We start from the raw sequence: 14,535 nt of genomic DNA, 5'->3' as shown, positions 1-14,535 counted from the left end.
ATGGGACTTAACTGCTAAGGTCATCAGTCCCTAAGCTTACACACTACTTAACCTAAATTATCCTAAGGACAAACACACACACCCATGCCCGAGGGAGGACTCGAACCTCCGCCGGGACCAGCTGCACAGTCCATGACTGCAGCGCCCAAGACCGCTCGTCTAATCCCGCGCGGCTAAAAACTGACCGTTACGCTACAGAGCTGACGTGACACTGGGATCAGGCTAATGATTTACTCTTCGTGCTTCGATTCGTGCCGTTTATCTTGTGTATGAGAATAACAGTTACTCGTCTTTTGCAAGTGATTTTTTACCATTTTGAACCAAATAAGTTTCACCTAATTGTATAAGGTATTCTCGGTCGCTTTCACAGGGATAATTGACACCTTACGTTAGACTATGGAGTTCATTACAGTATTTCAAAGAATGTTCTGCAGGTCTTGGTTTTTCAATGTTTTTTTCCTCTCAGTGTTACTCCTGGCGCCCTTCTGTTTTACGTTAGCGTAAAAAAGCTTTTGAGTACATTTCGACGTTTATTAATGCTGTCATTTTTCTAAAATTTACAGTGACTCATGACCGGTAAAAACACACCGTGAACCGTGAAGAATGCGACAAGCCGATTCCAACTTATTAAGAACGTAAAGACTGGAGTGACTCTTGTTGGTCACTTTCTAAAACCAAAGTATATCACTGCTTCGTGTACTGCTCTGTAGAAGAGAATCTCTGACTTTATTTACGGATGTTGTCGCAATCATTTAGTTATTTTAATTTCCTGTCAAACACCGCATTCCTTTAGCTCGTTTACCCATCGTAAAATCTATGACAATAAAATCGCAATGATTCGTTTTGAGGAAGCCATCTTGAAGGAAATCCACAGACAGAACATTGTGTTAGACATCATTTCGCAATACAAACAGGGAAGCTAAAGTCACCTTCTGTGCGGCTAGAAATAAATACCTGTACGTCTGATATGGCTCGAGGCCAGTTGGAGCGGCGGGCGCCGCCAGCTGGTACCACGCGGGACCGACAGGTGGCAGCACCTGCAGCGCCGGCCACTGGTAGGCGGCCGCTGCGTCGTCAGCGCTGGGCGCCACCCGCATCTTGAATGTGGCGCCGTCGGGTGTCATTCCACTGTACACTGGACAAAGGAAACAGCACCGTGTCAAAAAGTCCGACGTTTTGAAGCAATAACTGTGTTCTATAACGGCGCGTTGGTAAGGAAGCGGCAAATACATCGTTACATTTGTTTGAATCAAAAGTTATTTCACGTGTAAAAGGCAGATGTATCGGAACAGAGGCGCTTACAAAGGAATTGGTTGGTGTATCAACGTTAAAATAATACACACAGAACTATTTATTAAAGGACATCTTCTGACACAATGAGCTGCATTTGAAACTTTTATTAACCACATCGGTATTCGGGAGTAATGTCATACAGAAGAACAATTTACAACTGCCATGCATGTCACTGTTACAAGGATACATATCGTAAGGACACTTAATGGTTCTGTTGTTACATAAACAGTTCTTGTGTTGTAGAAATTGATATACCATCATACACAAAAGTATCCCAACGACCTGAACTGTGTTTCTACAGATTTGTATCCAAGCCACGTAATGTAACACTCTTTCAGGTCCTCTGCTCTCTTTACCGTATTGTCGTTTGACTATACAAAACGACTGCTGCAATAGGCCACAAGAGGTAACCACTCCGTATGGCTGTTAATCCAGATTCATATTAATATCACGATAATTCAAATATCAGAAAACATGTTACTAGAGATGACACACACATTACGGTTCTTTACTCGAATTACAATAAATGACATTTCAGAAAGTAAACTTCAAACTTGAAATTAGATTATGAACATTTTTGTACTGGACTGGGACCCGCAAGACCAGTCCAGAAACTATTGTTCCTATTAACTAATCACGAAAAATCTTAAAAATGATATCAATCACAAATAACAAATGTGCTCTGGTCTAAACTTGAAAAGACACAGCATAAAATTTTGTGCTATACTGGGATTTCAACCCAGCACATAACCCTACTGTTAACCTAGCACAATCAAATGTTAGCTACCAAAAAGTTTCACCAGTAGCGAGATGACAAACTGAAATATCGAGAAGGGAAACTTTTGCCTTTCCCAGATTTGAACATGGCACGTATCGTCGTTGCCTTCTAACCACGAACAGGCGTTAAAAATCGCTTTATTTCATCAACAACGAAATATGCATGTAGCTAAACCGGAAATAACGCGACGAAAATTGGAAATTTCTGTGCTAGTTGGGAGCTGAAGCCTACACATGCGTTGTTGACTACACACAAAACGGCTTTGACTTTTTTCACCATCAACTAAGAATGGCGTATTTGAATCCAAGGGCGGATTAAAGGGGGTCGGAGGGGGCGACCTCCCTCCCCCCCCCCCCCCGTCCCCGAGAATTGAAACTAAATTAAAATTTTAAAAAATGACTGAGCACTATAGGACTTAACTTCTAAGGTCATCAGTTCCGTAGAACTTAGAACTACTTAAACCTAACCAACCTAAGGACATCACACACATCCATGCCCGAGGCAGGATTCGAACCTGCGACCGTAGCGGTCGCACGGCTCCAGACTGTAGCGCCTAGAACCGCCCGGCCACCTCGGATGGCTAAATGTAAATCAAATAGCAATTTTAGTAATCTGCGCCAAAGTTAAGCACTCGAATTTTGGGGTCTTGGTCAGCGGATTTGTTCATTTAATTGAGTATTCCCCAAGCCTCCTTACTTTGTGGGCCCAGGAGAGTGTACTACGTGTACTACCTGTCCCTCTCCTGCAACAACTGTGGACGCCAGATGTCAGCAGGGCTTTCCGACCTGCCACAGCAGCACGCGCGCCTCGTGTCCCTTAGGGCACTGCCTGCTTTGGTCCCATTGTTCTCATTGCTACTATTGTTAGAATGCTTACAAAACAATTCTTCCAGACTGCACAACTGAGTGTTTGCAGTTTTGCAACCCAGAAATTTTTCCTTCAATTAGATCTTTGATGTTGACCCTTTCTTCTCTCCTGTGTCAACTGCAACAGCAGAAAAATCATTCTCAACACTCAAACTCACTAAGAATTGGTTGAGAAACCGTTGTGGTCTATATCGCTTAACAGGGACTGCTTTTTGCATGTCCAAAGAGACATCATTATAAAGTAATAAAAAATTATAGGTAGCTATATTGAGAATGTCGGATAAAACAGAAAATATATGTTTTATTAAGTACAGATAATGTTTAATATAATGATAGTTATTGTTCTGTGATGTAAAAAGATTGAGTAATTAGCATTCACACACTTAGATTACAATTTTGTATAAAAACTGAAAAAAGTGGGAGTCAGATGCTAATGTGCATGAAAAATGCCAAATATACACGGTATCATTGTGAACAGGATTGAAAATAAAAATCAGAAAAAGATATTTGAGTATCTATTTAAGACTTCACAATTATTATCAAATATTATTTTCAAAATATGAGTAATTTATATAGGGTGGTCCATTGATCGTGACTGGGCTAAATATCTCACGAAATAAGCGTCAAACAAAAAAACTACAAAGAACGAAACTTGTCTAGCTTGAAGGGCGAAACCAGATGGTGCTATGGATGGCCCGGTAGATGGCGCAGCCATAGATCAAGCGGATATCAACTGAGTTTTTTTTTTTAAATATAAACCTCCATTTTTTTTACACATTCGTGCTATACGTAAAGAATACATGGAAGAATCCAGGAGATACTAGAAGGTATCAGATAGATCATATAATGGTAAGACAGCGATTTAGGGACCAGGTTTTAAATTGTAAGACATTTCTAGGGGCAGATGTGGACTCTGACCACAATCTATTGGTTATGAACTGTAGATTAAAACTGAAGAAACTGCAAAAAGGTGGGAATTTAAGGACATGGGACCTTGATAAACTGACTAAACCAGAGGTTGTAGAGAGTTTCAGGGAGAGCATAAGGCAACAATTGACAGGAATGGGGGAAAGAAATACATTAGAAGAAGAATGGGTAGCTTCGAGAGATTAAATAGTGAAGGCAGCAGACGATCAAGTAGATAAAAAGACGAGGGCTAGTAGAAATCCTTGGGTAACAGACGAAATATTGAATTTAATTGATGAAAGATGAAAATATAAAAATGCAGTAAATGAAGCAGGCAAAAAGGAATACAAACGTCTCAAAAATGAGATCGACAGAAAGTGCAGGGATGGCTAGAGGACAAATGTAAGGATGTAGAGGCTTATCTCACTAGGGGTAAGATAGATACTGCCTACAGGAAAATTAGAGAGACCTTTGGAGAAGAGAGAACCACTTGTATGAATATCAAGAGCTCAGATGGAAACCCTGTTCTAAGCAAAGAAGAGAAAGCAGAAAGGTGGAAGGAGTATATACAGGGTCTATACAAGGGCGAAGTACTTGAGGGTAATATTATGGAAATGGAAGAGGGTGAAGATGACGATGAAATGGGAGATACGATACTGCGTGAAGAGTTTGACAGAGCACTGAAAGACCTGAGTCGAAACAAGACCCCGGGAGTAGACAACATTCCATTAGAACTACTGACAGCTTTGGGAGAGCCAGTCATGACAAAACTCTACCATCCGGTGAGCAAAATGTATGAAACCGGCGAAATATCCTCAGACTTCAAGAAGAATATAATAATTCCAATCCCAAAGAAAGCAGGTGTTGACAGTGTGAAAATTACACAACTATCAGTTTAATAAGTCACAGCTGCAAAATATTAACGCGTATTCTTTACAGCCGAATGGAATAACTGGTAGAAGCCGACCTCGCGGAAGATCAGTTTGGATTCCGTAGAAATCTTGGAACACGTGAGGCAATACTGACCTTACGCCTTATCTTAGAAGAAAGATTAAGCAAAGGCAAACCTACGTTTCTAGCATTTGTGGACTTAGAGAAAGCTTTTGACAATGTTGACTGGAATACTCTCTTTCAAATTCTGAAGGTGGCAGGGGTAAAATACAGGGAGCGAAAGGCTATTTACAATTTGTCCAGAAACCAGATGGCAGTTATAAGAATCGAGGGACACAAAGGAAGCAGTGGTTGGGAAGGGAGTGTGACAGGGTTGTAGCCTCTCCCCGATGTTATTCAATCTGTATATTGAGCAAGCAGTAAAGGAAACAAAAGAAAACTTCGGAGTAGGTATTGAAATGCATGGAGAAGAAATAAAAACTTTGAGGTTCGCCGATGACATTGTAATTCTGTCAGAGACAGCAAAGGACTTGGAAGAGCAGTTGAACGGAATGGACAGTGTCTTGAAAGGAGGATATAAGATGAACATCAACAAAAGCAACACGAGGATAATGGTATGTAATCGAATTAAGTCGGGTGATGCTGAGGGAATTAGATTAGGGAATGAGACAAAGTAGTAAAGGAGTTCCTAACCTAACCTAACCTAACCTAACCTAACCTAATTGCTATTTGGGGAGCAAAATAACTGACGATGGTCGATGTAGAGAGGATATAACATGTAGACTGGCAATGGTAAGGAAAGCGTTTCTGAAGAAGAGGAATTTGTTAACATCGGGTATGGATTTAAGTGTCAGAGAGTCGTTTCTGAAAGTATTTGTATGGAGTGTAGCCATGTATGGAAGTTAAACATGGACGATAAATAGTTTGGACAAGAAGAGAATAGAAGCTTTCGAAATGTGGTGCTACAGAAGAATGCTGAAGATTAGATGTGTAGATCACGTAACTAATGAGTCGGTATTGAATAGAATAGGGGAGGAGTTTGTGGCACAACTTGAGCAGAAGAAGGGATCGGTTGGTAGGACATGTTCTGAAACATCAAGGGATCACCAATTTAGTATTGGAGGGCAGCGTAGAGGGTAAAAATCGTAGAGGGAGACCAAGAGATGAATACACTAAGCAGATTGAGAAGGATGTAGGTTGCAGTAGGTACTGGGAGATGAAGAAGCTTGCACAGGATAAAGTAGCATGGAGAGCTGCATCAAACCAGTCTCAGGACTGAAGACCAAAACAATAGCAACAACGTAAAGAAATATGAATGTTTTAGTTGGACCACTTTTTTCGCTTTGTGATAGATGGCGCTATAATAGTCACAAACGTATACGTACGTGGTATCACGTAACGTTCCGCCAGTGAGGACGGTATTTGCTTCGTTGTTGGAGGGGAGGGAAAATACTTTCAACGTGGTACACCTTAGAAAATACGGCAAGATTTATCAAAGTAATTTTTTTTATTATATCTAGAGAATTCTCTCTTAATACCGCTTGGAGGCTGTTGAGCTTCATTTTCAAATTCCAGGCTTCTGTCTTCGTAAGACATTTGCTACACCGTATCCCCAGAAGTTTGATGCTATCTGCTTGCTCCACTGGACCGGTTTCAACGAATCCTATCTCTCTGCCTAACAGCAAAATGCTAGATTTACCGACCCTGATTTTAACTTCAGAACAGTAACTGTAAGCTTGAATCACGTCCTCTATTTTCATAAGATCGGTTGAATCAGTCATCTGCACTACCAGGTCATATCTACATAAATATTTGTAGCCTCCACTTTCAGTTCCAGGAAGCCTGACAAATAATTATCATAGAAGAGCCTCGATTGATATCGAGTACAGCAGCATCGAGAGGGCACAACCTCGTCGTATCGACCCTAGAGTTGGAATTCTCGCTGTACATTATGCATTTACAAGAATTTTGAAATTACGTACGCGTTTAGCCTCCAGATAATATTTACAAAAAATAGGCTCATTTCCATTTTTGACACGACGTGTATGAGGTAGTTATGATGGACTCTGTGAGAAGCTTTGTTCATATGGTTCAAATGGCTCTGAGGACTACGGGACTTAGCATCTGAGGTCATCAGTCCCCTAGAACTTAGAACTACTTAAACCTAACTAACCCAAGGACTTCACACACATTCATGCCCGAGGCAGGATTCAAACCTGCGACCGTAGCGGTCACGCGGTTCCAAGAAGCTTTGTCCGTGGCTGACGACACGATGGCCACCCTGCAGTTCGATGCCGAAACGACAGCCGCCACATCCCGGTATTCCTCCAGAGCTCGCTGTATTGTCCGCCTGGGGACGGCTCACGTCTCATATTGGACGATAAGACGACCAGCAGTTGCGTTCAATCGAACGACCTGTTCCCTAGTAACCAGCGTGTAGTCAGCGTTTAGAAGCGACACGGGACGCATGTTCTGCAAATCACTCGCGCAGCCCAGTTTAGGAAGCACCACTATAAGCCCTGTTAGGCAGATGTATGTATTTCGTCGAGCACAGCGGACAACGAATTGCCGATTAAATTCCAGTACTTTAAGTAAGACTACTGGTAACCCGTCGGGTCCAGGGAATTTTTTCCGTGGGCTTCCTTTCAACGCTTCGAACAGTTCCTCTTCAGTAATTTGAGTTCCCAGTTCTGCATACTCAGCTTACATCACAGTTGGTTCAATGCAGATTAAAAATGCCATACTTGTGTCGTCGTCACTCCTCTGAAGTAAGCATGTGCAAACTTTATGACGTCCTATTGGCAGGTGAGTTATCTTCCATAACCATTTCGGAGAGAGCTTATATGGAGACGGCGATCTCTCTTGAATTCGGCCAGAAGGTGGAAAAGCGCTGTTTCTCGATCCCTCTATTTGCTGGCGTTTCAGAGCGATTATTTTGGCCTTCATCCGTGGCACACTGGCGGTGTCTGCGCGTAGTTCTCTTAGAAACTGGAAGTAGAATTGAATTGTATGCCATCCCCACAGTTTCTTTTCAGAAGCTAAGCTTTTTAGTAAAGATCGTATTTTAGGTTTTGCGTGTGCTACCCACCATTCCAGCTTAGTTGTGTAGCGTCGATTGTTCGTTAGGCAAATTTCCCAACTTCGCTTAAACTCGTGCTAAAGCTCAGCGTCCACCACATGTGACGTACTGAATTTCCAAATACCTCTGTCCCTAAATGCCCTTTGCTTTGGCGTGCTTAGCCACAACTGCCAAATGGTCAGAGTAAGTGACTGGATAAGTTTGGGCGCTAGCTACACTGTTCTTCAATCTACTAGAGCCGTAGATTCCGTCTGTCCTACTCATGGAATGGCTAGTAATATAAGTGAACCGAGATTCCCTCTCGGATGGCTGTGCCAGGTGTCCATGAGGCGCAGCCCTTTCACTAAGTCTCTCATTTCCACACATATGTTAGGATTGGGTGTTTGGTCGGCGGCGGAAAGAAAGTTGAAATCACCAGGAAGGATGGTGTTCACTTACGCGGGATTGATTAACTCAACTGTGCTTTCCTGACAGAAAGTAGTTCTGATACTAAAATGTAAACTTTCACGGCCGGAAATATCATGTCCATTATAATTATCCGGGCTGTTATGCCGTGGTCGGTTGATGAATTCTGAGGTGATTCCCAACGTTTCGTCTCCGACTGCGGGAGACATCTTCAAGGGGGTCCGTAGCTTGATGGAAGGTCCAACACACACACTGGCTCGCCACTGACTGCCGCTAAATTCCGTGTCCCCGCGCTCCCGCGCCGCGGCGTGACGTCACGTTTTTGAAAACGTCAGTGCAATTGGCCGCTGTCCGTCGCCATCGATCGCCGTTGCCATCACCCAGTAGTGGACGAGTGGTACACATCTTCTTTAACACCGGCATCCATATACCGTTTAATTTGACGCCCTCCTCCTTCCGGTTGAAATTATTTGGGTGTTTAGCGATTTCGATTGCCTCCCTGTAGAGCCTTTCGTAGTATCCGCTCGTGGCCGCTAGTACTTGCGTCTCCTCGAAACGATTATTGTGGTTCCCTGGCTGGAAAGTATGCTCCGCAACAGCTGATCGTTCCGTTTCTCCTCTTCTACAATTTCCCTTGTGCCCTTCCAAACGTTTAGAAACAGTTCTTTTAGTGGTACCCACATAAACATCACCACAGCTGCATGGGATCCTATACACTCCAGATTTTTCCAATGGTTTGCGAGCGTCCTTGGCGGGCCTAAGGTATTCCTGTATCTTCCTGGTGGGCTTGTAAATTACGGTAATATTCCGCTTCGTCAAGATCCTCCCTATTCTTTCCGTTACATTTTTAACAAACGGCAGGAAAACCTTAGATTTTGCAGTAGCCTGTACGTCAGTATGATTTCTGCGTTGCTGCCTCAACGCACGTTTTATTTCGGCGGACGAATATCCGTTCTTCGTTAGTGCATTGTGGAGATGTTCCATCTCAGCGTCGAGCAACTCAGGTTCACAAATATTTCTAGCTCTGTCCGCTAACGTCTTGATTTCCTGCCATTGGCTTTGAGCACTATGGGACTTAACTTCTAAGTTCATCAGTCCCCTAGAACTTAGAACTACTTAAACCTGACTAACCTAAGGACATCACACACATCCATGCCCGAGGCAGGATTCGAGCCTGCGACCGTAGCGGTAGCGCGTTTCCAGACTGTAGCGCCTAGAACTGCTCGGCCACCGCGGCCGGCCTGTTCGCTCACAACTAACTCTGCACTGACATCAAACGGGAGAGAAGCTGCTTTGATATCATGTGTTTTGAATCTCCCACAGTGCTATCCGATGTCAACATACAACACAAATATCGCCACTGGTGTGTGATTCAGTTTGTCACCATACTTTTTTTTATTTAGGGTTGCGTAACTTCTGCCTACCCTGTATTTCAGGACTATTCACTTTATACTAATTGTTTAAACTTGTAAAGCACGGTTTCGCGGCATGTTTGGCTTCTATTTTAAAGAGCCTGCCAATTGAGATTTTTCAACATTTTCGTGGCCCTCCCCTGTGAGCAGACCGTTGATATCGCCCTTTTTTTGTATGTGTATAATATACTCTCTTAGCCATATTTCATATAGGTCTAACACACTCATGTAATATTCTAAGATTGGCCGCACAAATTATTTGTAAGCACCTTTGTAGACTGACTGCATTTTCCCAGTATTCTGACAATGAACCAAAGTCTACACCTGCCTCAACAACTGGGGCTGTTTGATCGTTCCATTTCACATGCCTACAGGTATTTGCATGAGTTGACAACTGTTCTAACTCATAGAACTTGTATTCATAGGATACTACTTTTTTCTTTGGTGAGGTTCATTATTTTACATTTATCGACATTTAAAGCATGCTGCCGATATTTGCACACACTTTGAACTATTATCAAGATCTAACTGGATATTTGTGCAACTTTTCTCAAGCACAACTTCATTACAAATACCTGCGGCTATGCGCAAAGTCTGTGATTATTATTAATTGAGTCGTGAACAACAATGGTGCTAACACATATTCGTGCGGCATACTTGAGGTTACTTCTTTCCATTCGAGATGATCTGACGTGTCCCCCTCCCCCCCCCCCCCCCCCCAACCCCTACCGAAAAGTCTCGAATCCAGTCAAATTTTCTTTGATACCCCATATTATCCAACTTTTGGCAGTAAACATTGGCGTGGTAGCGAGTCAAGTGCTTTCCAGAACACGAGAAATACTGCATCTACGTTACAGCATTGGACCGTGACTTTCAGAATGTCATGAGCCAGAAGCGCAAGTTGGGTTTCGCATGATGGATGTTCGAAGCCGGGTGGCACGGAGGAGGTCATTCCGTGTCTGAGCTGAGCGTGTGTCGGGACTCACGTCGGGTCGGCCAGTCTGGAGCGGAGCCCGGGGAGGCGGCGCCGGCGCCGTCGTCTGTGTCGTCGACGCCGACGGCCAGCCCCACGGTGAGGTCCCTGGAGGAGGGCTCCTCGGAGGGCGCGCGCTGGACCGCCGGCGCCCTCCGGTACCCCGGCCTGCGAGAAACGAGAAAGTCGTCAGCGCCACAGCTTCACCGTATCTCTGTGGTAGCGTAAGGTCGTCGGCACACGGACCCTGCTGTCGAACGTTAATGTTGAGCGTGCCAAGTTGAACGTGCTGCTGAACGTTCAGGAACGATGCGACTTGTGCATACGGTACGTGGGCCACAACGTGGTAAACGCGATCGCAACGCACTCCAGCGGCAGTTGAGGGATGCTTCTAGTTCGTAAATCACACTGTTTACTCAACGGGCGAGCGTAAAATTCCCACGTTAGCTCTATTAAAACGCACATTTTCTCCTTCGTCCACAAAAAGGAAAGTACCATGTCCAGTCAATAAGGACAGAGGCTTATAAAAGTTCCATTACAAACAGTGCGGTACAAATTTGGAATGCTTCTCCGCATAAGATAAACATTATCTCATCATTCCCACATTTTAGTAAAATCACAAGGTCAGTCTTACTTGATAACTGTTCCTACCCAGTAGCAGAATCTTTGCAACATGTGAATCACGAAGCGTAAAAGAAAAAGGAGCAAAATATCTTTATACAAGTAGCACAAGCTGTCCTGTAGATTAAGCCAATCGAACAAAGTAACCCCTCAAAAAAGGAACTTATATTTACATAATATCAAATATTACAGTATATACTTATATTAAACTAATAATAAAGTGTCAGAACCTAATAAAAACGCGAATGTTAAGAAAAAAAAAATTGGGAGTGTCAAGGTGCCAACCACCGCCGTCAATGCCATTCTTATTAGAGAACAGTGATGCTACTCATTACCCTAAACCAACAACACATACAGTGCATCTAATCACATTATCTTAGCCCATGCTGAAAACCTTAATCGTAGACATCTTACAAATTGACATTTAATTAATACAAATTGTACCAAGAACAACGCGTTTTGGGTGGATCTTCAGTGTGTCGCTGCCTTCAAATAGCCTACTCTCATAATACGCAAGTTACAACAATTGTTTTGCCACGAGTATGATGTTTCTCATTATTTTATTGGAACGAATCACACAGTTAACAACGGGTTTTCCAGTATTCTTAATTTGCTGGTGCTCAGAAACGGCATATATACGTATAGGCTTGAAATGAACGCCAATATGGCGCCTCACAACTCTGTACTGAAGGGAGACGGCGTGCATGTGACGTAGGTGGCGTTGTGTCATCTCATTGGTCAACGCTCAGACGCACGCTCAGAATATCTGATATGCCAGATATTGCTCTGCACTTTCGGAAAGACCCCCGAACGTGCTATTCCACGGTATGACGTCAGAAACTCGGCACGCTCAACGCTCAACGTTCGGATGCACGGTCCGTGTGCCGACGGATTTAGAGCTATGAAAGCAACCACTGTCGGACTGCTGTTAGTTCTCTGCATCATTTGAATGGTATGCCATTACGAACACACAAGTCACTTTGTGGCCAGCAAAGATCCAAACGCATCTCCTCAACCCAATATTACAGTTTTTATATATAAAATTGGCGTTCAATAAGTAAGGCAACACTTTTATATAGGCCAATTTTAGTTGAAAAAAATGCGGTATTTGTTAAGGGACATCGTCGAATATTCGCACTTCAGTTCCTTTAGTTTCATGGTGTTGCAGTATGTGGCGGCGCCACACGCTGAAACGTCTTTATATAAATTTTCTACTTATATTGCTGAGTGAAACCAACGTACTGTCTCTTTGCTAGTCTTTATCATTTCAAATCTGACCTACATAAATTGCCCTGACAAACAGAACTCAAACTTTTGGTATTCATTAATTACTCACAATATTCAACGGTAACGCGATCTGACTGTTTTCAAATTAACTCAAAAGAATGGTCCTGAATAAGAAGAAATCCTAACAATAACCTATACGTTTCATAAGACACTTACCTCACAAAAAAATATCATTATACGAACTACAGTGATACAGCAAGCACCAACACAGCCAGCTCAGTAAAAGATTCTAACTATTGAAGGCTCTAACTACTGATAGGCATATGGTTATGAAAGGAAAGATTTTGTTGCCCAGCAAACAATGTATTTTTACCTCAATAATGTGACATCCAGTTAAAAAACATATAATCGTCCGTGACATCCAGATCCAAAAATTATATAATCATGAATAATATTTAATCTCCAAGTCGGACATGTCCAGATCGTCCGCTCGCGCTGCTACTGCAAACCTCCAACACTGCTAATTATTAACCACTAACCACCCTCACTGCTGACTAATCACATCCAACCTCAATCACTACTGGCTGTTCACCTCCAATTTCCATCCCGCTGGCGATTGACTTCCAACTGCCATCATCGCTGACTTAACTTCCAACTGGGAGTCCGACCAGCCACAGAGTGCGCACAGCGCTGTCAGAGTTACTAATGTAGAGCGCTACATAGCGCTGCCAACATACAAATACATAAACCGTCTACGTACAACGTAGCCATCAAAATGGGCCTTGTAAGGGAGGTCAGTTCCAAGTCGGGAGCTGTCATTGAGTTCGTTTTGGCAGAAAACCAGAGCATCGCAATTATTCATAGGCGCTTGCAGAATGTCTGCGGAGACTTGGCTGTGAAAGAAAGCACGGTGAGTGGTTGAGTGTGGTGTTTGTTCTGTCTCCTACGTGGCGGCCAACCGCACACAGCTGTGAATCCTGCAATGTTGGAACGTGAGGACACTCTCATTCCAGGTGATCGACGGATGACAATGAAACAACCCACTGCTGAAATGGACGTCTGCTGGTTGTGCTGGCACACTCGTCCACCAGTTGGGTAATCAAAGGCGTGTGTGCCCGTTGGGTTCCTCACCGCGTAGCAGAAGACCATAAACAGTGTCCATCTGTCTGGCCCAATGGAGGATGCACTCCACTGGAAGTGGTAAGTCAGTGATGCACAGGCTACTGATGCACCAAGACGTTGGTTCCGACATCGACCAGTAGAGTGTTACCCCGTGGATATACAGGCCCTCCCACTGAGATGGCGTAAGGCCATATCATTGAACGGAGATTATGTTAAAAAACACGTACTTTCAGGAGAAACATGTGGTGATTACTTATGGAACGCCCCCTCGTGTATATCTCAAAAAGGACTTTATGTGAATTTTTAAACTTGTATTCATACAGACTTCGTCGCGATGTCGTCTCGAAGGCAAATAGATCAAGTTTTGACTCATATTGCACAGTGACGCAAGTAGAGAATCGCCCCACCGCAAGCGCTAGCGGCAATCGCAAAAAAGCCTTTACCGACCCGGTGCGCGCTCGCTGTGTGTTTTCCGGTGAAGAGTCAGAGTGTGTGACAACTGTGCAATTTTCGTACAGAACGTAGTAAAGATCCTTCCAGCAGGCATACTATTAACGAGTCGTGTAAGTATTTTGTTGAAACCGGATGTTAAGCAAGACATAACAAATCCTCAGGTCAATTCCTTTTTTGTCTTTCGGTGTCGTGATCTCCTGACCTTCATTGCTTACATGTTCCGCCCTCACAATCATATTCTGCACATCAAGACGCTTCATTTGAACCCAAACTCGTTAAGATAAAGTCAACGTGGTATGAATTCATGTAAACGATATGCAAATAACTAATAAATAACGAGTAAGAGCACCGTGATTGAAATACTCGAGGCTGGCGTACACACACACGTTGGCTGGTGACTGCCTGTGGAGCGGACAGAGTGCGCCAAAGTGAAAAGGGGGAATGACCCCGTGTTCGGCTTAAAAGCAAATTCCGCTACGTTGTGTAGGAGCGCCCAGCCTACGCAGTCT

At 43.5% G+C, this 14,535-nt stretch overlaps 1 protein-coding gene across 1 annotated transcript in view; it reads right to left on the bottom strand.

Annotated features, from left to right (window-relative positions):
- The window catches only part of LOC126413283 (uncharacterized), a 155,817-nt gene that overhangs the window by 96,300 nt on the left and 44,982 nt on the right, over positions 1–14,535 (bottom strand). Inside the window, exons 2-3 of the mRNA XM_050083183.1 lie at positions 10,617–10,771; positions 955–1,135 (exon numbers count right to left, since the gene is read on the bottom strand). Of these exons, the coding sequence (XP_049939140.1) occupies positions 955–1,135; positions 10,617–10,771 (336 nt within the window). The remainder of the gene's footprint in view (positions 1–954; positions 1,136–10,616; positions 10,772–14,535) is intronic.

The sequence above is a fragment of the Schistocerca serialis genome, chromosome 7 (assembly GCF_023864345.2).
Source record: "Schistocerca serialis cubense isolate TAMUIC-IGC-003099 chromosome 7, iqSchSeri2.2, whole genome shotgun sequence".
Taxonomy (NCBI): domain Eukaryota; kingdom Metazoa; phylum Arthropoda; class Insecta; order Orthoptera; family Acrididae; genus Schistocerca; species Schistocerca serialis.
The sequence above is the reverse complement of the archived record's forward strand: the minus strand, read 5'-3'. Positions and strand labels throughout refer to the sequence as shown.